The 24,582-nt window shown below is 37.3% G+C and overlaps 1 protein-coding gene across 1 annotated transcript in view; it reads right to left on the reverse strand.

Annotated features, from left to right (window-relative positions):
- eml5 (EMAP like 5) overlaps positions 1-24,582 on the reverse strand; it is a 102,142-nt gene that overhangs the window by 4,613 nt on the left and 72,947 nt on the right. The window contains exons 24-40 of the mRNA XM_016274422.1: positions 21,280-21,368; positions 20,636-20,812; positions 17,942-18,111; positions 11,419-11,427; positions 11,046-11,124; positions 10,512-10,641; positions 10,218-10,316; positions 8,981-9,001; positions 8,635-8,808; positions 8,335-8,543; positions 6,759-6,916; positions 6,528-6,642; positions 3,746-3,934; positions 3,494-3,666; positions 3,049-3,211; positions 668-771; positions 5-158 (exon numbers count right to left, since the gene is read on the reverse strand). Of these exons, the coding sequence (XP_016129908.1) occupies positions 5-158; positions 668-771; positions 3,049-3,211; positions 3,494-3,666; positions 3,746-3,934; positions 6,528-6,642; positions 6,759-6,916; positions 8,335-8,543; positions 8,635-8,808; positions 8,981-9,001; positions 10,218-10,316; positions 10,512-10,641; positions 11,046-11,124; positions 11,419-11,427; positions 17,942-18,111; positions 20,636-20,812; positions 21,280-21,368 (2,213 nt within the window). The remainder of the gene's footprint in view (positions 1-4; positions 159-667; positions 772-3,048; positions 3,212-3,493; positions 3,667-3,745; positions 3,935-6,527; positions 6,643-6,758; positions 6,917-8,334; positions 8,544-8,634; positions 8,809-8,980; positions 9,002-10,217; positions 10,317-10,511; positions 10,642-11,045; positions 11,125-11,418; positions 11,428-17,941; positions 18,112-20,635; positions 20,813-21,279; positions 21,369-24,582) is intronic.

Consider the following 24,582-nt stretch of genomic DNA (forward strand, 5'->3'; position numbering starts at 1 on the left):
TTACAAATTTCTCTGGACACGGAAAGTCGAACAGCTTTACCATTCCAAAGTCATCGCCTGTGACAATGTTGAGGCCGGAGTGAGACACACAAGCGCAGGTTACATCTGCCTTATCTGTGTTCCTGGACCAGATCCCCACCACCTCATCCCCGAGGACACTACAGAGACACCCAAACCAGTACTACAGCAGCCATTGAGAACAGTCACTTTACTGACAGAAGTGGCTTTCATTTTGATTTTACGGGATGCTAGCAGTGCTGGAACCACCAACTGTTACCCAGAAGGTCTATAATAAAGGTACACCAGGCAGCAAAACAAGAAATTTAGCTCGAGTAAGAAAATAAATCAGGAGAAGTGCTGTGAAAAAAGCAATATGCTGTAATCGCAGATAGAATTAGATTCCTCCGAGAACCGAGTTAGTTGAAAACAATTCGTAGTGTAATTTTTAAATTCACGTTTTAAATTTGGACAGAATGAGAGAACACAATTTAATCTAACCTCCTCACCAAAGTAATACTTATGAGCTTGAAATCTGATAGAACGACTGCAAGTACAATGAACTAATCTGATTGGCTGGTCTCGATTCAATCAGTGGGAATAATGAAATCTTTAAAGTGTACTGTTTGCTTTTCAGCTGCTGATGGGTGAGTGTGTTGCAGTCCGTTACCTTGTCCATGTGGCCCAGGTTATTCTGTCTATCACTGCTTGCTCAGTGACTTGCTTCCCAGAAGGCACCTCATAGACTACACGTTTATAAGCACCAGTAGACAACTGCAGAGAGCAAAACATGCAGACAGAGTGAGTAACTTTGTGTAGAACTGATCTAATGCTCTCTGGCACAGAAACAGCCCAGAGAAAGACCTTAAAGGGGTCATGACCTGCCTTTTTATACTGTTCTCTGAGGTCCACTTATAATGTTATCAAGATTTTTACATCAATAAATATTTGGAAGTAATAGACTTATTTTCTGTCCTGTTTTTAACCCCCTCATCAGAACGCTCTGTTTGAATAGGCGTGCCGAATTGTAGACTCGGAGGTAAACGCCCACTGCTATGATTGGCTAATAGTTGTGTATGTTTGACAGCATATACATTCCTCATAGATGGAGGCTGCTGCGATTTAGGTCGAAAAACGCATAAATACTCAGTACATATCAAACCATCTGTAATAACAGACAAAGCAATAGTGACCACGTAATGGAAACAGTGACTCACACTTGTGTGGTGCGACATCTTATCCAGTATAGTCGGCACAGCATCATCGTCTTATAATTTCAATCTTTCTGAAAATCCTGCGTCAAATTATGATTGTTTGTAAATTAATCCACATCAAGATGAAGTGAACAAAGGACCAAGTTCTTACTGATGCTGTCTGGCACTTCATTAAAAATAAAGTTCATCAATACAGTTTATCGTTTGGTTTCTGTGTAGACCTGCGTTTGCCTCTCTCGTTATTTACACTACAGTACATGCTCAAATCGGTGGGCGGGGCTAAACACGCAGTGCTATAGAAGCAGGCATTGATCTTCTTCTGCGGAGGCGATGCTTATCCACTCTAGAGTGGCACATTCCACCTAAACAGAAACGTTTTTGTCAGCCGAACCCATTTGATGTAAAATCTTTACTTCAAGTATACAACCTGAGATGTTATGTTAATATTTCAATAATTTAACAACACATTCACATGTTCACATGACATGCAAGTAAAAAAAAAAAAACACATCTGTAAAATAAAAACAAATAATATATATTTTTGTTAAGCATTTTATTTTGAACTTTTTTATTTTAAAATTCTTTTATCAGCTCATAAAGCCCCTGCAGTTCCCTCTCAAACCAGTTTGGGAATCCCTGGCTTAAGTCCAATGTATGCTTCATTTTCCACATTCCTCTCCATCTCGCAAACAGTTGAGTGAGCAAGCCTTTCTTTTCAAATCAAAATCAACCTCATCTTTTCAAAGCTCAAATCAACCTAATAACACCCCTTAGTAGGCTTGCCGTGATAGACGGTGCTGACGGTGATACCGGTGTTAAGTGGTGTTACGTCACTTGCCCACCGCGAGACCCCCTCCGTCGTTTTGATTTTTTATAGTAATAAAAATCATTTAGTTCAGTAAAAGAACAGACACTACAATTAAAAACTGAACAAGCTGCTCAATGCAGTGTGCCGAACGACAGTCGCATCACAGATCAGATTTCATTTCTCCAGTGAGGAGAGTGAGTCGAGCTGACTGACGAGAAGAGTGAGGCGAGGTGAGACAGACAAGACGATGGCGGATGATTTAGTTTCGAAACGAGATGCAAAAGCACCTGTTTGGCAATATTTTGAATTTTGAAAAGCCTGTTGACATTTGCCGTTTATCTAAGATGATTTTTAAACATTCGTTTCTTATTTAATTGGTTCCACATTGTTTGCAGATTTTTACTTTATTTAAACTTTGTGTCATTTATTTATTTTTACATCAAGGTGTATGCCGTGCCTCCAAGCTTTCTTACTCGTTTTGCTAATAAACGTTCTACGTTTCTTATTTATTTGGTTATATATTATACATGTTTACTTAGCCTATTTCCAGTTTTGTATACCTATTTAAACTTTATGTAAGTTATTTGCTAGTTTATATTAGGCATAGCCTGCCCTATAGCATGGTGTATTTTTATTTGTTTTGTTAATAAAAGTTCTATGTTTTATATGTAGGCTAAAGTGAGTTTGATGTTGTATTTTGTTGTTGCATTCAAGCAATTGATAACTGCCGCTAATTCGAAGCTATTTAAAAGCGAAGGAAAGCAAGGAAAAGAGGGGAAATTCAAACAAACTAAAAACGAACAATTGCTTTACGCAGAATTGCCGTTATTTGAAAGTGAAAGTAAAATGCGCATGCAGCTTTTACAAGCTATTTAAAAGTGAAGGAAAGCAGGAAAAGAGGGAACACATCCATTTTCATTGTATTCTAATTTACAGTATATAATTGCGGTGATAAGTACTCTTTGATAAGTACTACATTCTCTCATACAAACAAGCAAACACACACAAACACAGTTCAACATGCTGTACCTGCACATAGCAGCTGTCAGCAGAAAAGTCCATCTGCATGACAAAGCTAGGGATGTCCCTACAGCAGTTGATGCGGTTGAGCTGCGGTCCTAACGTCAGGTCATAAAAATCTACTGCATTCTCACTGGAACCCACAGCCAGGTAGCGTGAGTCTGGACTGAACCTGAGGAAAAGAAACTTTAGTTGTTGCAATAGACCATGTTCATGTCAGAACGAAATAAATTTCACCTAGAAACAACAATGCAGAAATTTGTTTCTGCCTGAAATGGAAATGGAAGTGTCTTTAGTATTTCATAATTGCGACTTCATTCCATTTTTTTTTTACACTGCAGTGAAAACATGACTAACCCACCCTCAAAAATAAAATAAAAATGTATTTTAGTGGCTGAAATTATTATGGATATTTTAATAAAATTAAATAATGCATAATTAGCATCAGTCTCACCTGATATCTTGTATGGCAGAGCGCCGATCTCTCTTCTTCCCCCAGATCTTTAGTGAGGTAACAAGGAGGATGATGAACTCTCCATTCTTCAGGCCGATGGCCACCATGTCGCCCTCTGGGCTGTAGCTGACTGCGCGTGCAGGATGACCGAGGTTCACTTTATTCAGCATCTTCTGTTTTTCCATACAGGAGAGCATTTGACTCATCTGGTATCTCTAAAAAACCACTATGCAGAGGCATTATATAATTTACCCTCTCTGAAATATCCCAGAGGCGCACAGTGCCGTCCTCAGCAGCAGACAGGAAGACGTCTCGGGTGGGGTGAGCTCCCAGTCCCCAGATAGGACCATCCATGTGGCCGTTCACCAGAATGTTACATGCTGCGTTCTTCTCACCAACCTCAATGATCTCAGCATTCCGAGTGCCCACGAGAATCTTCCCCTGAACAATCAAGGAGGAGGACACAGAGAGCCATACTATTTATCAGGAAAAATAGCCAGCTTGATATTTCTGACTAAGGCTAGTTGGTTCTTACTGGCTTTAGAAACATCATATATTTACATTTACATTTACATTTAGTCATTTAGCAGACGCTTTTATCCAAAGCAACTTACAAATGAGGACAATAAAAGCAGTCAAAACTAACAAAAGAGCAACAATGTATAAGTGCAAATGACAAGTCTCGGTTAGCCTAACGCAGTACACGTAGCAAGGTGTATATATATATATATATACATTAAAGATTAATCTTGCAGCAGCATTTTGGAGGTTTGATAGAAGTGGCTGGAAGACCTGCCAAGAGAGCACTGCAATAGTCCAGCCTGGATAGAACAAGAGCTTGAACAAGGAGATGTGTTGCATGTTCTGAAAGAAAGGGCCTGATCTTCCTAATGTTGTATAAAGCAAATCTGCAGGACCGGGCACTTTTAGCAATGTGGTCTGAGAAATTCAGCTTATCATCAATCACAACTCCAAGGTTTCTAGCTGTTTTTGAAGGAGTTATGGTTGATGAGCCTAACTGGATGGTGAAATTTTGTGAAATATATGTATGTACATATGCATTTATCTTAGGAATGCACGATATTATCGGACCAATATCGGAATCGGCCGATAATGGCTTAAAATGCAAATATCGGCATCGGCCCAATATATGAAAAATTATGCCGATATGTCTTGCCGATAAGTGGATTAACTCACACGTGCTCAGGGTATGCTAGCGATTAGATCACGTCAGCAGTGCAGTCATTCTTGAAGCAACTTTTGCTTGAATGATGATTAGATTCACTGTTTTGGATCGCTGCATTTACTTTGAGTATGCACGTGCAAGATGATGCCTTCAGTGTGCAGCTGTCAACAGTCACTACCGCGCGTGCAGTAGCAGCAGCGGCCGGTCTCCCACGGGTCCTAATGCCCGTCCGGTAAGGCGTTGTATTTACATAGGGGGGTGCTGTTGGCCTACTTGTAACAAAATAAAAGTAAAATACACATATCACTAAGAAACTAGTGTTTCTGAATAAAGCAGTATCAATGTCATAAAATTATGAGTGTGTTTTGATTTAAAGGTCAGAAGCTTTAGCTTACAAATGAATAATAAAAAAAAATCACAAACATGACACATGCAGATTTATACATTAATGTGTTTTTTTTATGAATTATGAGCTCTAAAAGAATTTCAGAATTTTTACAACTCTTTTGCCTTAGACCATCTACAGCTGTTAAATCTATAATTATTTTCAAAGCTTTCAATGTACTGTCATTATAAAAGAACTAACAAATAAGTTTATGTTCAAAACTAACCAAAATTTAAAATAATTTGTCTATAATTTCTGCACAGGAGAGACTTGGTGTTGTTTCCAAACAAAAGGAAATATATCGGTATCGACATCAGCTATCGGCCAAAATGAGTTGAAAAACATATCGGATATCGGCAAAAATCCAATATCATGCATCCCTAATTTATTTATTTCCTGTTTCTTCACAAATTCAAAAATTCCCCCTCTTTTATATATTCTATTATTTCTATAGTAGTATTGCTATACTGAAGATTATTGCCATTACTCCAGTGTTTCCTTAGAAACCATTACTTATTATTATGAGTGCTGACAACAGTTACGTTTTTTTTTTTTAAATAGCAAAAGTTACATTAGTGACATTATAAATGTCTGTACTGTCACTGTCATACAGTCCTTGCAGAATTAGTATTATAGTTTGGTATTATGGTATTATGAGTATTAATTTCTTTCAAAAAGTGACTCCGGTATTATGAGTATTAATTTATTTCAAAAAATGACTCCAAAAACCTGTTTATTTATTAGATAGCAAAAATGGTGTGGGCGAGATGTTGTGTAATTAATTGCATATGCACAAAAAGAGAAAAATACTAATAAAAATAAATCACAATCATCATAAAATAAAAAAAATAGGGGGGGAAAAGTCTGGTAGGGACAAAACAGCACACCAGCAACCCACACAAGGCATAACTTATCGGAGTAAATCATATCTATCAGTACATCATTACTGATCGATTACTGATCAGTACAGCACATATAGGACCACATTTGTAAATAAATAATAAATAACAGGGCTGAATAACACAGAATTTGTATTTCTACTGAGGAATATTCATTGATGTCAGAAAGACAGCATATGTCTAGCTTCTTGTGATTCCTGACCAGAATGTACTCCCAGAGGTCTGTTAGATTTTGCTGTATTTGGCTGAGCAGGGGTTTGGGTGGCTCGCCAATGTATTCGATTCTCTAATACATAAATTAAGTAAGCTTGGCCAAAGTTCTTGTGGGGACAAGAATTTACTGAATGTGTAGTGTAGCAGTTCTTCAGCAGCGACGTCATCCTTCAAGAATCTTAACTCTTGTAAGAATCGTAGCTTGTAATAACCATTTGGGTCACACCTTTACCGAGTTTCTGTTGACTGCATCTGAGGCACAGTCACAATGTAAATGCATCTGACACATAATCTTTCAGGTCCAGTATTTCCCATCCTCTTCAATGTAGTGATTTTGTGTAAGTGCTGTACCTTGCCCCTGCAGACAGAGCGCACACAGTCTATGATCTGGCCCGTCTCCAGTCTGAAGGCTCTGCATCGCTTCAACTCCTGATCCCACAGTTTGAGCGCACCACCCTCCTTAGACCTGCAGAGGGCAGCCCACACAAATCCTCTCATTTACTACAGCAGCTTTTGAGAATGCTCATGCAGATTCAGAGAACTATTTCTGTTAAAGATAGTGGGAAAGGTCAAGCCACTTACGGTCGTTCTTTGCCCCCCGTCACAATGAGCCCGTCTCGTAATGTAGTGTACATGGTGAACACAGGTCCAGTGTGAGCCTTAGCCACGATTCTCACTAGAATGTGTTCCTTCCACACACACACATCTCCACTAATGGTACCTGTAAATGTCAAGTTATTCTGAAAAGAAAACAAACCTGCACTAATCTAGTGACCTCTAAGAGAAAAACAGCACAAACATGGCAAAGCACAGCATTTTCATATCTGTTCACTCATACTTCTACTCAAATCTTTAAAAAAGTAAAACATCATTTTTTAAGTTACAATCATAAACAACTTTTTGAATTAATTACTGATTTTGCATCTTGTCCATTTAAGCTCTGACACACAAGTGCACAAACAAATGCACACGTATGCATGTATACATAAATATCTACTCACACATGTTCCACATTCATAAAAAGGGATAGTTCACCCAAAAATAAAATTCTGCCATCACCTTGCTCATCCTCATTTCGTTTCTAACCTTTATGACTTTCTTGCATTGTGAAACACAGAAATAGTTATTTTGCAACTCTCAAATCTCATTCTGTGTGTGTGTGTGTGTGTGTGTACCTGGTATTTATCATGTTATGGGGACCAAATATCCCCACAAGGATAGTAATACCAGTAAATCTTGACCGTGTGGGGACATTTTTTGGGTCCCCATGAGGAAACAAGCTTATAAATCATACAGAATGAATTTTTTTGAATATCTAAAATTGCAGAAAGTTTCCTGAGAGGGGTAGATTTAGGTGTAGGGTTGGTGTAGGGTGATAGAAAATACAGGTTGTACAGTATAAAAAGATAAAAACCATTACACCTATGGAATGTCCCCATAAAACACAGAAACACAGCGTGTGTGTGTGTGTGTGTTTAGTCAAATATGGAATACACAACTGTTCAAATGTCTGGGATCAGTAACATTTTTTTTAAAGAAATTAATACCTTTATTATTATTCAGCAAGGACGCATTAAATTGGTCAAAATTGAAAGTAAAAACTAAAAAAAATATATAAATTATTAATTATATAAATTATGTAATATTATGTAATTACTTTCTATATATCAAATAACACTAAAAAAATAGTTTCTTGAAAAATATTAAGAAGCTCAACTTTTTTAAATTTGATAATAATAAAAAAATAATTTTGAACACCAAATCAGCATATTAGATCCATGTGACACGAAAGATTGGCTCAATAGCTGCTAAAAATCGGAATCAGAAATAAATTACATTAAAAAACTGCAATAGTTCACAATATTACTGTTTTATTGTATTTTTGATAATAAGAGATTAAGAGAATGGTTAAAACATTTTTTAAATCTTACCGATCCCAAACTTTTGAATGGTACTATATATAGAGCTTATTTTCTCATTTTCATTTGCTTTCATTTTATGGAAAAGAGCCACTTTGAAATTCTGACAAACCCCCCTTTGTACTGGTTTGGAAAACCATTGCATTTTTAATTTTAGGTGAACTTTTCCTTAATTTCTCCCTCTCTAACAACAAATACGAAATGAGCTGAACATCATGTAGAAACAGAAGAATACTTACAGCTCCAAAGGCCACTGAAAGCATGGTCTGCATACGGGCATCCTCAATGGAGCTGAGCACTCCTTTCTTACTGAGCAGGGCCCTGCCGGCCAGCGTCCAGAACCGCACGTGTTTTATCCCCACTGACACAAACTGAGTGTCCGAATCAGGCCGGAACTCTGCCACAAAGATCCTCTGGGTGTGACCGGCCCGACTTGCTACTTTGGCACCTTTGAAAAGAATTTCAGATCACAAACCTGACATAAAAGCAGAGTGCAGAGTGAATGCTGTGTGTGTGTGTGTGTGTGTGTTGACCTGTACCTTCTTGCCACTTCCAGATGGTGAGGGTGTGCTGGGGGTCCAGACCCACAGAAAGCAGCAGTTTGCCGGTGGCACTGAAGCTTACAGAGCATACGCCCCTAGAATGATGGCAGCGCAGCACAGAGAGGGTCTGTTTGTTCATGGCTTCCCACACATGGATAGAGGGAGATGTGGCTGCAAATATAAAAAGACTTTATTTGTCCACTGTTGCTCAGATTTATAAAGTTATATAGCTGTATTCAAAAATTCAATTCTGAAGTATGCCAGAGATTCGATAATCCAGTGTCAGAGACAATGTTTCATGGCAACTCTGTATTTATTAAAAAAAATGGAGAGTGTCTCTTACCTGACATGTCACCAGCATCACCTAAGGGAACAACAACAGCAGTTAAACATGGTAGGGAAAATACTTAAAATTACATAATTTTTACGGTGCATAAATGTATGTTGCAGCACCAAACTATCCAAATACTTTTTTTAAATTAAGAACAAATGTATCAAGCAACATGTGCAAATGGCAATAAGGTAAAAAGCACAGGTGCAACCATCAAAAAAAAACAAAAGGATTCGAGAAATCACACGTTTCCTTTCAGTTTCAGAGAGCCAGGTTTGGCAAAACACAGAACCAGACTCTGTGATCAAAAATCTAACTCTATTTCATTGGGACCTTTTTATCTCATCACATTCTTCCAAGACCAGTGTTGGAGAGTAACTAGTTACATGTAATGGAATTACATAATTTAATTACAAAATAGATTGTACTGTACTCTGTTACAGTTACTGAGAAAAAAATATGTAATTAAATTGCAGTTACTTATGAATATGTTAACAATTATAAAGGGGGTTACATCTGAATATTTTCACACACACATACAGATTTGATTGATTTCTTTCCCAAATTGCATTGACTGCTCTAAAATATGAGACACCAATGGAGTTTAGGATACAGAATAGGACACGTGCTTATTTGATCACTGTTTTATTTCCTATTTGGGGTTTGTGTATGTTCCTTATTTTTTAAATTAACATTTTTTTTCCGAGGCATTGTTAGATGCCAGTGTTTCCTGTCATAGCTATGCAAAGATTTGATTTCAAAAACAGTATCATAGCTATTAAACATAAAAAGAGGTGCTAAAGTCTGATGTTGTGGTGGCTGTGCTTTAAAATTAAATAATTATAATCTTAATTCAAGTGATGAAGGATTCTGAAAGTCTGACATCAGTGTTGAGTTCTGCTGTAAGGTTAACTCTGCCTGCTTTAAATGTTTGAAAATGATTAAGTTCAGAAAAATTTAGGGAAAAAAAGAAATTTAAATGAAGAAAAGTAATCAAATGTAATCAGTTACATTACTTTAATAAAGTGATTGAAATAGTTACACTACTTATTACATTTTAAATAGGGTAACTTGTAATCTGTAAACTGTTACATTTCCAAAGTAACCTTCCCAACACTGTCCAAGACCAACTTCTCTAAGCTCTAACTGTATATCTCTTTTGTTGAATTTTAGGAGAAACATCTGGGACAAAGTTAATACCAGGGCAGACAAAGTGAGAAGAAAAAGGTGAATGTTTTCACAAACATACCTACTTGGCCAGTTGCCACCACGTTGGGGAACTTTGGGTGCTGATTAATAGTCAGGCACAGAATGTCATCACTGTGTTCCAAATAGAAACTCTGACAGGCTGAAGACAAACAAACAGAAAAAAACCAATAATGATTCTCCATAACATTTTTGTCACGTCTTCATGTCTGTTTGAAGGAACTCGATGAATAAAATCCATATCTAATCCACACTTGCTACTTACGCCCACTCTGGCACATTAAAATGCATTTAACATGCATTACACATGGCAGGTACCTAAGGGTTTTCTCCCCACCTGTTGTTAAGTTTAGGACGACCCCTACTGAGGCAGTGTGGTAAATAATGTCCGCCCCCTCATTAAGGTAATGCACATTGTTACGGCAGTCGTTGCCTCGGTAACCAAACACCAGTTCAAGCACCAGGTCCTGCAGAGAGAGTCAAAGAGGGGTGTCTGAGGTCGTATCCATGACAACAGCACATAGTATCTGGCTCTCAGAAACTGTGTTGCAGTTCAAACAAGAGAGGCAAGAAAGAGCATCTATCCACTGAGGGGACAGAGCATACTACAAGCTACAAAACCAAAACACTACTAAGTAATTTAAAGTATACAGTACTATGTACAGAAAGATAGGATAGCGTAGTGACAGAACAAAACAGGAAAAGGGAAGGGAAGGGAAGGGAAGGGAAAGGAAAGGAAAGGAAAGGAAAGGAAAGGAAAGGAAAGGAAAGGAAAGGAAAGGAAAGGAAAGGAAAGGAAAGGAAAGGAAAGGAAAGGAAAGCCCACAAAAAATAAATGAATAATATTTGTTCTGATCTGCCCATCACTCACCTCAATGGGCCTCTTTTTCTTGCCGACATTGTTGGTCTGTAGTTTCTCTGGCATTGGTGGTGCCCTGCTCACTGGGGGTCTGCCCAAAGACAAAAAACAGCCACTTAATCAGTCTTAGAGCAGTAATAAGGTCAGACAGTGACCAGGTGAAAAGGACACCAGACATCTGGCATGATTCGGTTTCACTTCAGGTTTTAACTGTAACATGTAACCAAATACAAATACAAAGTTACTGAGTCAGTTCAATATGTGATAGTTTGTGTTGTACAGTAAACGTTTGGCTAAAACCTTTGTAAAATTCTGCAAATTAAGTTTATGTAAAACTTTAAACATATCAGGTAGAAAGAAATGTAAGTGATCGGTCTAGTCTTACCTTGAGCCCCTTTAAAAGCAGCATTAACAGAGAGAGAGAAAACGTTAGAAGTGTGTCAGTTGAGCAGTTCCCTCAAGTGCTCCAGAAAACAAAGAAGCACAACACGGGGACACTGAGAGCAAAAAATACAATAAAAATGTATAAATGTTGTCCATGATAATGTTCACTTGACAGCACAAAATGACCCAACGAGCTGGTGAAACAAGAGACCAGGGGCCTCATTTATAACCATTGCGTACGCACAAAACCTGCCCTGAAAGAGGCGTATGCCACTTCCTATGCAAAAGGTGGGATTTATAAAAACAAACTTGACGGGAAAATGTGCGCACCTGCACGTAATCGCTGACCCATGCGTACAAACAATTTTTCCTGGAGTGAGAAAATGAATGACGCAAACAACAATTTTAAACTCATATCGATATACACATTTACATTAAATATTCCACTCTCATTAATGGAGATAAGCACTGAAATTGCATAAAGTCATTACGCAGAAGTTAAACCAAAATTATATGGATTTAGACACATTTGTAGTGGATGTGCTTGATCGCTTTTCCTGTGGTATGCTATGTTTTAATGACAGCGAGGAGTGCTATAGGTGCACAATAATTCCTATTTAAACTAAACGGCTGATCTCATGTTATGAGAAAATATTAGAGAGAACAATAATCAATGTTGCGCACTTACTTCGATATTATGGCAGATACTGTTGGATTTGGTTTGAATAGGTCTAATGATAATAACTTACTGTACTACTGCAGCTGCACGGAGGTGTTGATGTCGTGTGAAGACATCGCCACAACATTATGAAAAATAGCCTACCACTGTATTTGAAGGATACAACTTGAAGAAAACGGTAAGATTTACATGTTTCCTTTTTAAAATACTTTGTCAGTGACGCCCCGAGTCACACAATTGCATTTCCACTGCAATAAATATAGACTTATATGTTTCCACTAGAAAGAGCTAAAAGATGTTCAAAGTCCTAAATGTCTTAAAAGGAGACAGGGTGGAGATGCACTTATGCACAATCTTCCCCTGACCAGGATTTATAAGGGGATTTTTGCGCCGTTTCTGGCGTACGCATGGTATTATAAATCTGTAATCTAGCTTTTATGCATACGTACACTTTCAGGATGAAATCTATGGAGAGTTTTATAAATGAGACCCCAGTTCTGTATAAAACTAGCTCAATTAATTGTCTTTACACTTAAAGAAGTAGTTCACCCAAACTTCTTACTCACCACCATGTCATCAGTTAAATGTGAGCCAAAATCATCACAATTAAAAGAACCAAAGACTTAAACTACTTCAGTGTGTGTGCATTGAATTTATTTAATACACAAGTTTCACAATTTGAGTTGAATTACTGAAATAAATGAACTTTTCCACAACATTCTAATTTATTGAGATGCACCTGTATATGACTTCCTTTCTTCCTTATAACACAAAAGGTGAATTTCTGAATAATATCTTAGCCACTCTCTTCAATATAATGAAAGTGAAGAAGGACTTAGGCTGACAGGCTTCAAAATCACAAAAAGCAACCATACAAATGGCATAATGTGTTATATTTTAAGTCTTCTAAATAGTGAAGTTGCTATTCATCTAACTCTCCATGACACATTCATGTGAGTTCTTGAGAGAAGTAACCCCTTGTGAAAAAATGTGCTGTTTCTTAATACACTTAAAATGTAGACACATTTTGTCAAATTACTTTAAAGTGGTCATGAACTGAGAAACCAAAATTCCCTTGATCTTTTGACATGTAAGAGGTCATTGTACTATGAAAACACCACATAAGTTTCAGAACTCAAAACTTTGTCATTAGTCTAAAAACTTATTGAAGGCAGTCTGCCAAAAATTAAGCTTTAGCGTTAGTTCTGGCAGGTCACGTGAGTCAAGCTTGCATCAGCTGATTCTCAGCTGATCACATCTACCTATAGGAATACGACACCTATCGCGGCATTCCTATATAAGCTGTATTCAGTATTATTCAGCAGCTTTTCAGCTTGCTTCGGAGCAAATTAAGCATCGCTGCTCGCAAATCAAACTGTTGCAGCGTGTTTCAGAACATCTGAAATCCACATCAAAGATAAGTGAATGCTGTTTTAATCCATATCGCTATGTATATTACCTGGTCTGCTAATTGAAAAAAACGGGGTTATTATTGCTGCTCTCCCTGCTCATTCATGACAGGCTGCATGGATGGGCAGGGAGGTTTTTTGCCCAGAACAGAACCATACTGCCAAACCAAACTTTATGCTAAGTATCTATCATTTTGACGATAGTGGTCCTGACAGAACAACAGCTTTTGGTATGTTCTACTCTATGATGTAATAGTGTGGATAAGCACCGCCTCCGCAGAAGATGATCAACGCCTGCTTCAACATCTCTGCCTGTTTAGCCCCGTCCACCGATTTGCGCATATAGTGTTTATGAGAGTAGCAAATGCGCAGGTCTACGCAGAAACCAAATGATAAAGATGGCTCTGAAGACAACAAGATGCTGTGCAGTGCCAAGTTGTGGGAAAACAGTGTTTGCATTGCCTTCTATCTGATCCCAGTGTTAATAAAGAGTGAATGAACTTTATTTTTAATGAAGATCCAGATCGCGTCAGTAAGAACTTGGTCCTTTGTTCACTTCATTTTATTGTGGATTCATTTTCAAACAAGGCACAATTCAATGCAAATGCAATTCAAAAAGATGATGCTGTGCCGACTATATTGGATTCTTATGACTAACTGTTTTCATTGCGTGATCACTATTGCTTTCTCTTCTTGCAGATCGCTTGATATGTATTGAGTTATTTATGCATTTTTAGAATATTCTGGGATTTTTAATGCTTTATTGAACATCACAACTCACATAAAAAATGGAATACCAAGTGTAGAATACATAGATGTTTATGTTTTAACATCACCACTGGAGAATAAACTGATGTAAACACTACTTGCATTGCCAGGTTATTGTTTTGCATGTAAACCGGTAAATCTGGTTATTTCAATAAACATTAATCGGACTGATCCTTCAACAACAGTTGAAAATGATTAATAATAACTCATTAAATTTGATTTGTTCCTCACACTTTGCAATGTAGTGCATGATTTTCTGAAGCTTAAAAACGTCAGTCTACATTTGTTGTCACTGCATGAAAAAGAGTGAACAAACCATCCATCTATCCAAACCACTTATCCACTTAAGTAATGTCACAGGGATACTGGAGCCTAAGTGGCCAACTACATTATTTAAAATTTCTCATTGTGTTCAATGGAAGAAAGTAAGGTTTGGACCAGCATGAGGGTAAATGATGGGAGTGCAGGGAGCAAAGCATGAGCAAAGTTCCCAGCAGCCAAAGAAGCAGCATTACTCTTTAAATAATTAGCGGTGGAGAGCAGTAATAAAGTCACTTCAAAGCAATGACAAAATATCTGCCAGCAAAGCACGTTATACAATGTAGTGCCATCTACTCTAATTTAAGACTGAAATTACCTGATTTTAAAGCATCTTGAGCTTAAAATAGAGCAAAACTTTGCGACAGGCTGTTTTACGGTTCAGTACAGGGATAAGGTGGGTTTATGGATCTGATGGCTGTTACCGTGCCGTATAGTAAACATCCAAAGAGCAGGAGAAATGACACTTTCATTGGTCTTCTTACCTGACTACGCCCTGCCTTCACATGGTGAGAGAGAGGAGTGGAGTGCAGAGACAGACAGAGGAGTGAGGAAAATTGGAAAAGACAGACATGAGGGTAGCATGTCACTCAGAGACCAAGTGTTCCATGAATTCACACTCATTGTTTTCAATGTTTTTTAATTATTGTTCAACTCTTAATGTTCAAAATGCCCTGTTTTGGTTCAAATTGTTAATAAAACTTTTTAATACAACGTAATCTCAATTTTGATTTATCCCAGAGTTCTTAAAAACTAAAATTGCATATGCAGTAATGCAATTACAATGGAAATCTATAGGCAAGATAACTAAAGAAAGTAAATAAAACCCATTTAATGTATAAATATTGTGGCTATACCTTTGAAACAGAATGTGTTCTAAATACATGTGAAGAATGTATTGTAATACAACTGAGCATTATTTGAACTGTAAAATATCCAAACTTCTGTTGTCATTAAAAAATAAAGTTTAATGTTGTAGATCTTTATTTGTAGTGTTTCCTTTGCATTTGAATTAAGATGATGTTAATATAACAAATTTTTATAATTAATTTACATTTTTCAGACTTACTGGGGCCCCCCTGGAAGTTTACCATACTGTTCAGTGGATGAACTATTGGTAAGTAAGGTCACAGTTTTCATGTTAGCACATTTAATATTTTAATCTTGTGGTTTTAACCATGACCGTAGCCAGGGTTTGAAAATGAGTGAGGTCCGGGGTGGGGTTAAGAATTGCGCTATAAACTATTACACTAAATACGTACACAGACATGTAGATGTTTGTGAAAGATGTTTTCTCTGTTTTGGAGGGATACCATATTTATTGCATCAAAATTTGTTAGTATTTTAGGTTAGGGGTGGATCATTTTATCAGTTGTTTATTAATCATGCAACAATACATATTACTGTTATAGTTTTCATTAATAATCATTGATGATAACTTTGTCTAGTGCTCTTTATTAATGTTTTTAGTATGACTTTGTGAAAATGTAACTACTATAGGCTACTGAATGAAATAGCATAGACTTGGCTATTCCATTTCATTCTGTAACCTACTTGTCCTACAGATCTGTGTACTGGTGTTAAATGCTACTGTTTTTGGCAGCGCTGATAATGTTTCTGACAGATAATATCATGATATTTTTTTGTGTTTGCCTTACCAAATGTGGTATCCTGTCAGCAATAACCTTGGGCTTTTTTGATTACTGTCAGTTTAAGTGCAGGCAATGCAGTGTTGCCAGATATTACTATAAAAACGAATAAAAACCAAAAAAATAAATAAAAACAAACCAAAATTATTTAAAATCCTTGGAAATAAGATAAGATAAAGATATCACTGACCCTAAACAGCAACTTGATTAACTTTCTAAAGTGTCAAATTAAGGGAAAAAGACAAGTCCAAAAACACTTATAATAGCTGGATCTGGCAACACCGCCCGCGCCCTTGCTCACAACTCTCTCAAGACTCGTTCACTCCGCAAGCGTCTCGCAGCGATCATTTTCATACTACGAACATTCTTGCAAACTGTCTAAACTTGGAGACACTCCTATGAGGAGTTTTGCACAGCAAACTAGTCATTCAGAGAACAAATTTTACGAGGTCCGAACCTCTGTGACTTCATAGCTGTCTACGGGCCTGGTTTTACCTTTGAAACAGAATGTATTCTAATCACAGGGAAATGCCTATGCCCATAGACCTCTATTGTAAGTGCTTTATTGTAAATGCAATATTCAACAAGCAATTCAAAATTATTTTCTATGGTTAAAAAAAGAGAGATAAACTTATTTAATCAGGAACCTTCCTGTGAAAGACAGTTTGATATTCTGCTTTGGAAAGAGAGTTTAGTATTCCAACAGTAGCAGTAAATCGTTTGGCTTTAGAGAGTGTGCCACCAACATGAGTTTATTCAGCATGGTATACTAGTGGTAGAGTGGTGGTGAATTTGAAATACAAGAGTTTAGAGAAGCAATAAAGTGGATAACTAATGGCGCTTTTCCACTGCATGGTATGGCACGGTACGGTTCACTTTTGGGGGGGTTTCCACTGGGTACAGTACCTGGTACCTGGTACTTTTTTTAGTACCACTTCGGTTGGGGTTCCAAGTGAACCGTACCGTTACCAAAACGTGACGTGTAAACTCTGCTGATCACGGATTGACCGGAGAGAATCGTCACTACTTGCGTCACTGAACTTGCGACACAAACACAAAAGAATCGCTAGATTTAAATCAGCACAGCCAGCGAAGGATCGAACGCAACTGTTTTGAACGAGTGCACCTTTTTTTTAACAACCAAAAAGTTTTGTTGTCTGTTGCGGAAGTACGTTCCTCTCACTGATAGCAGAGGAGCGGATCCAGCGAGAGCTTGATGGGGCGATGCAGAATGAAAACGTTTTTTTAGGAGTCGCGGCAGTAGAGGCGGCGCAACTATAACGATATGTGAATAATCCCGCCCACTCTAAAGCGGTATTGAACTGCAGTGGAAACGCCGACCGTGCCGAGCCGAACCGTGCCGTGCTGTACTGAGCCGTACCTAGCCAAGTCGTACCACGCAGTGGAAAAGCGCCATAAGAGTATTCAGTTCTTCATGTTACATCTCTGACAGGGTTACTGCATTTCAAAATCTAATTTACTTGAAATCTATTCATTATAATTAGTCTTTAGATATTATTGGTAATGCAGGCTAATTTAATTAATGGCATAGAACACTGCATGTAACTCTATTGGTTGTAACTCGACTGAACTTTTGGGAAACTCACCCAAGTTCTGATAAGCAGACAACTATTTTACGCAACGGATAAATGTCCCAATATTAAAAGTATGTACTAAATGTAAAAAATAAATATATAATACATGCTGTCACACTGTCTGGCCTCTCGGCGGCCCTCGGTCTCATGGCTCCAGATCATCAGACAGGTGTCGGAGCCACCGATTGACGCCAGCAAAGAGTCGTCATGTGACCAGCGCACATTAGTCACATGGGTACTGTGGGCCATGTACCACTTAAACTTTGCATATTTTCCCTATTAAGATCAAGAGAATGTTAACATGTATGAAGGTAAATGATAAATGAAAATATCTGAGATTAGAGCCGCCTACGCTCAAAAAAGGCTAAACATCTATGTCATTTATAAGTGCATTTTTATATAGAGTATAGCCAAAAAATCATGGTTTCTTGTTTAAACCTATTTAGTTTAGTTTTTCTGAAAGCAACTTACTCTCCCCATAAAAAAAAATAAAAATAAACCATTTTGTTTCTTCCACTTCACTTCTTGTCTGTTCTCCGTACTCTGCTTACCAAAAATAAATAAATAAAATAGTGTTGATGTGCAGAACACATTTTGGCAAGCTTTAATGACTGCAGAACATTTTGTGGATTTTGTTCATTTTTAGTATAGAGTTTTATAGAGTTTTTAGTAAATAACATAAAATATAATGCATATTTTAAAAAGATATCAGGATAAAGATTTATTTACAGTAAGTAAACTAAATTAAACACTGACTAACAAAATATTGTTAGTTATAAATATATATATTCATTAATATATATATATATATATAATTTATTTCTAAGATTAAGTCAAAAATGTGAGGCTTGACCCACAACATGAATATAATTTGAGAAAAACTAATATATTTGTCTGTGACAAATATTTTTCCAAAGTATCATTTTTCAGAGTATCAAAAATAAAGTACAAAGTATCATTTTGTACAGAGTATACATAATAATCTAATCTAATAATCATATGAATCTTGATCCAAAATGAAAAAATCAATAAATAAAATATAAATATACAAATGTAAATATACAGTTCCCTCCACTATTGGCACCCTTGGTAAATATGAGCAAAGGCACCTGTGAAAATAAATCTGCAATGTTTAACTTTTTGATTTTTCATACCAAAACATTCACAAATTTCTAACCTTTCATTGAAGTAAAACAATTGAAAGTGTGTGTGGGGGGGGGGGGGTCTCATTATGAAAAAAAAGTTTTTCCCCCATGTTGGCCACAATTATTGGCACCAAATTATTGCAACATTCTTTTCCCAAGATAACAGCTCTGAGTTTTCTCGTGTAATGTCTGAAGAGTTTGGAGAACACCTGACAAGAGATCAGAGACCATTCCTTCACAAAGAATCTCTCCAGATCTTCCAGATTCACAGCTTCTTCTCTTCAGTTCTCCCCACTAATTTCAGGGTCAGGGAACTTGGACAGCCAGAAGCTTCATTTTGTGCTCAGTGACACATTTTTTTTGTTGATTTTGATGTTTGTTTGGATCATTGTTCTGATGGACGATCCAACCATGGCCCATTATAAGATTTCTAACAGAGGCAGTCAGGTTTACATTTTTTATCTGTTGGTATTTGATAGAATCCATGATGCTATCTATTTGAACAAGATATCCAGGATCTCTGGCAGAAAAATAGGCCCACAACATTAAAGATCCAGCAGTATATTTAACCGTGGGCATTGGGTTACTTTATATCCCTGTATGCACCAATCCCATCTGTTGGGTTTGCTGCCAAAAAGCTATTTTTTTTAGTTTCATCTGACTATAGAAGCCAGTGCCATTTGAAGTTCCAGTCGTGTCTGACAACTGAACATGGTGGAGTTTGTTTTTGGATGAGCGAGGAGAATTTTTCTTGAAACCCACCCAAACAACATGTGGTGATATAGGGGCTGTTTGATTTTTTTTTTTTTTCTTACCCTAAAATTGAACTAATCTCTTCAATTCTGTGATAATTTTGTGATCAATTGTGAACCAGCTGTGATCCTTGGAGACTCTTTGGGCACTCAAATTCTCCTTCTCACCATGTATTAGGATGATATAGACACACATCCTCTTCCAGGCAGATTTGTAACCTCCTAGTTGAATGGAACCTCTTAATTATTGCCCTGATGGTGGAAATGGGGATTTGAAATGCTTTAGCTATTTCTTTACAGCCACTTTCTATTTTGTGAAGCTCAACAAACTTGTTCTGCACATCAGAACTATATTCTTTGGGTTTACTCCCTGTGATGGATGATTAAGGGAATTTGGCCTTTGTATTCCTCATATTTAGAATCCTGTGGAACAGGAAGTCATGGCTGGACAATTTCATGCTCCTAGTCACCCTGGTGTGGTAAAAAATTTAAATATGAATAGGAATATACTTCAGAGATATTTTACTCATAAGAATTTCTAGGGGGTCCGATAATTGTGGCCAACATGCATTGGAGAAAAACATTCATTTCATAATGTGAGTTTCCCCCCACTTTCAATTGTTTTACTTCAATGAAAGATTAGAATTTGGTGAATTTTTTTAATGGAAGATCAAAAAAATAAACAATACAGATTTATTTTCATAGCCGCCTTTGCTCATATTTACCAAGGGTGCCAATATTAGTGGAGGGCACTGTATATCTAAATATCTTCTTTTGTGTTTCACAGGTTAAAAAAGACATTAATTATTTTTGGATGATTGATGACAAATTTATATGTTTGGGTCAACTATCCCTTAGTATGAGGGATAGTAATAATTAGTGATTAAATAAAATTTTCTTAACCTTGACTGGATGTTTAAAGAGCTTGACATATCCAAGGTCGTCCCCAGTTGCAAGCAACTTCCTGTCATTGCTAAGACATGCGGAAGTAACTTCGGTAACTTCACTGACCACAGGCCAAATTCCCTCACAGGAACTTCCAAGGACACATGTCCATGTGCTCCAGTCGATCTTGTCCACCTGAGGAAAGAAAGATTCATCAAGACGCAGACTAATTAAATTCCTATAAACACCAAGTGTTCCCCTAACCAGAACAATATGTAGAGTTTGTTTTAAAGCTGTATGTTGTACAAAAAACTGGCATCGAGCAAAACTTTTAATGAAAATGAATTGGCAGCATAAATTTCAATATTAAAATCCAACTCAATCCAACAAAGACTGTAGCCAAAATGCTTCCTACAGAAGCTGTGCACTTAGCTGAAGGCAGGAGATCAGAAACACTGAAGGGCATCCAGCTCTAACTAAATCTTAAGTTATTAACGTAAGCGTTCACTGTCTGTCCCAACGTAGCGGTGGCCTTAAGCACGGCCTAATTCCCTGCCTCCAAATTTAGAGACAAGCTAATGAAAAGTGGGCCATGTTCTTGCCCTTAAGAGTGCCCTTCCCCCTCCCAGGGTGACACACGGTGAGATGTTCAGGATCCATACCTCTGTAGCAGGAATGGTTTGCTTCTTCCCACGAGGGGCCTCAAAAAATAGCTGCTCCTTTGCCGATGTGTTGACCTGCAAAAGCTTCCCTAATACAAGAAAACAGAAAAGAGATGCTGAGATGTAACAAAACTTTTTCCTATGTCTCCTTTATTTTCTTTTGCTACTTTTCAAGGACTTTTATACATACAGTAGATTTTATTGCCTTTGACCTAAACTTAGACTTTCAATCAGACTCAATCATACATTAACCATTTCATTTTTTATTGTTTAAAAACTTCCAGCACAACAAACAACTGTGCAGCAAATAAAGATTTTTCTAAAGTCAGTGTAGTTTACCAAGGAGACAACAGTGTTAGTGAAGAGCCTGAGATGACATATGACATTTATAATATGTGAGAAAACCAAAAACAAAACAAAGAAATTGGATTATTGTCAGTATTAAAATTATATTTAATGGGGAGTATTTTGGATATATAAAAGTTTAGCTATAGCATTAGCCTAATCAAAACAAAGTCGGTCATTTTGTTCCCAAAATGCTAGAAAATGTAATTTCACATAGTTTTATAAAACATTATACATATATATATATATATATACGTATGTATATACATATACATATACAGGTGCATCTAAAAAAATTAGAATATCGTGAAAACGTTTTTTTTTGGTAACTTATTTCAAAAAGTGAAACTTTCATATATTCTAGATTCATTACATGTAAAGTACAACATTTCAAAAAAGAATTTAAAAATGTTGATGATTAGAGCTTACAGCTCATGAAAGTCAAAAATCTAGTATCTCAAAATATTAGAATATTTCCTAAGATCAATCAAAAAAAAAAAAAAAGGATTTGCAAAACAGAAAAGTTCAAGTTCTTTAAAGTATGTTCATTTATGCACTCAATACTTGGTCGTGGCTCCTTTAGCACAAACTCCAGCATCAGTGAACTGTGCCATGGAAGCGATCAGCCCGTGGCACTGCTCAGGCACTATTGAGCCTTCAGCTCATCTGTATTGTTGGATCGACTGTTTCTCATCTTTCTCTTGAAAATATCCCATAGATTCCATATGGGGTTGAGGTCAGGCATGTTGGCTGGTCAATCAAGCACAGTAATATCATGGTCAGGAAACCACTTGGAAGTGGTTTTGGCACTGTGGGCAGGTGCTAAGTCCTGCTGGAAAAGGAAATCAGCATCTCCATAAACCTTGTCAGCAGATGGAAGCATAAAGTGCTTCAAAATCTCCTGGAAGAAGGCTGCATTGACTTTGGACTTGATAAAACACAATGGACCAACACCAGCAGACGTCACAGCACCCCAAATCATCACTGACTTCAGAAACTTAAAGCAGCTTGGATTTTGTGCCTCTCCATTCTTCCTCCAGACTCCAGACCATGATTTCCAAATGAAGTGCAAAATGTACCTTTATCTGAAAAGAGGACTTTGGACCACTGAGCAACAGTCCAGTTCTTTTTCTTTTTAGCCCAGGTAAGATGCTTCTGATGTTGTTTCTGTTTCAGAAGTGGCTTGGTAGCCCTTTTCCTGAAGACGTCTGAGCGTGGTGACTCTTGATGCACTAACTCCAGCTTCAGTCCACTCCCTGTGATGCTCTCCTAAGTGTTTGAATTGGCTTTGCTTGACAGTATTCTTAAGCTTGTCATCCCTGTTGCTTGTGCACCTTTTCCTACCCAATTTCTTCCTTCCAGTCAACTTTGCATTTAATATGCTTTGATACAGCACTCTGTGAACAGCCACCTCTTTCAGTAATGACCTTCTGTGACTTACCCTCTTTTGGAGCTTTTCCACTGCATGGTATGGCACGGTTCACTTTTGGGGGGTTTTCCACTGGGTACAGTACCTGGTACCTGGTACTTTTTTTAGTACCACCTCGGTTGAGGTTCCAAGTGAACCGTACCATTACCAAAACATGACGTGTAAACTCTGCTGATCACGGATTGGCCGGAGAGAATCGTCACTACCTGCGTCACTGAACTTGCAACACAAACACAACAGAACCGCTAGATTTAAATCAGCAAAGCCAGGATCGAACGCAACTGTTTTGAACAAGCTCACCTTTTTTAATAACCAAAAAGTGGCTGTTTTGTTGTCTGTTGAGGAAGTACAGATGTTCCTCTCGTTGATAGCAGAGGAGCGGATCCAGTGAGCTTGATGGGGCAACACAGAATGAAAACGTTTTTCAGGAGTCGCGGCAATAGAGGCGGTGCATCTATAACGACATGTGAATAATCCCGCCCACTCTAAAGCGGTACTGAACTGCAGTGTAAAAGCAAACCATGCCGAGCCGTGCCGTACCGTACCATACTGAGCCGTGCCAAGCCGAGTCATACCACGCAGTGGAAAAGCGCCATATGTGGAGGGTGTCAATGATTGTCTTCTGGACCATTGCCAAGTCAGCAGTCTTCCCCATTATTGTGGTTTCAAAGAACAAAAGATACCTGGAATTTATACTGTAGGGATGGTAATTTAATGAAACTCAAAACTAAATATTCTAGTATTTTGAGATACTTTTTTGATTTTTGACTTTCATGAGCTGTAAGCTCTAATCATCAAAATAAAAAAATAAAAAACGTTTGAAATAATGAAACTTTTGTAATGAATCTAGAATATATGAAAGTTTCACTTTTTGAAATGTTTCAAATTTTTTGAGATGCACCTTTATATATATATATATATAATTAACAAGTGTAAAAAGTGTTTTTAAAGAGTTGTAGAAACAATAAAATGAAAATTTTAAATTTTTTGCTTTGAAAGAAATGTTGTAAAGCATAGTAAAAGGAGTTGGTGTGATTCAAGGCAACTTCGAGAGCACTTTTGTGCTCTGTAGAACATCTCACAGCAAATGGAATGTACTGCTAGCTGAAAAAAGTGTTCTTTGACATTTAGAAACTGCGTTTTCTTGCAACTAAAAAATTAACATTCTTTGGGGAAAATCATTTGTATATAAACTGCAGCAGTGTACAATGCAACATATCACAAACAAGATGATGTCAAATCAATGCATGAATCAAACTCTCTTGAAAAATCCAATAATTTTCTGACACGTTTTCCATCTTGCCTACTCAAAACCACAGTAATTAACAGGACATGGATAACGAGAACACACAAGAGATGTCTTTACTTCAACTAGTCTCCACATTGCATAAGCGTATAAAGTTATATATAAATCAGACACATTGCATCCATCACTATCACTATCACATTGCCTGAAATCCCCAACTCGCACTAAAGAAGAATGACTTCTGGTTGCTTTGTTGCTGCAAAATGCTGTCAGTGTGAACTTC

Source organism: Sinocyclocheilus grahami, unplaced genomic scaffold, assembly GCF_001515645.1.
Source record: "Sinocyclocheilus grahami isolate Dianchi unplaced genomic scaffold, SAMN03320097.WGS_v1.1 scaffold86.1, whole genome shotgun sequence".
Taxonomy (NCBI): Eukaryota; Metazoa; Chordata; class Actinopteri; order Cypriniformes; family Cyprinidae; genus Sinocyclocheilus; species Sinocyclocheilus grahami.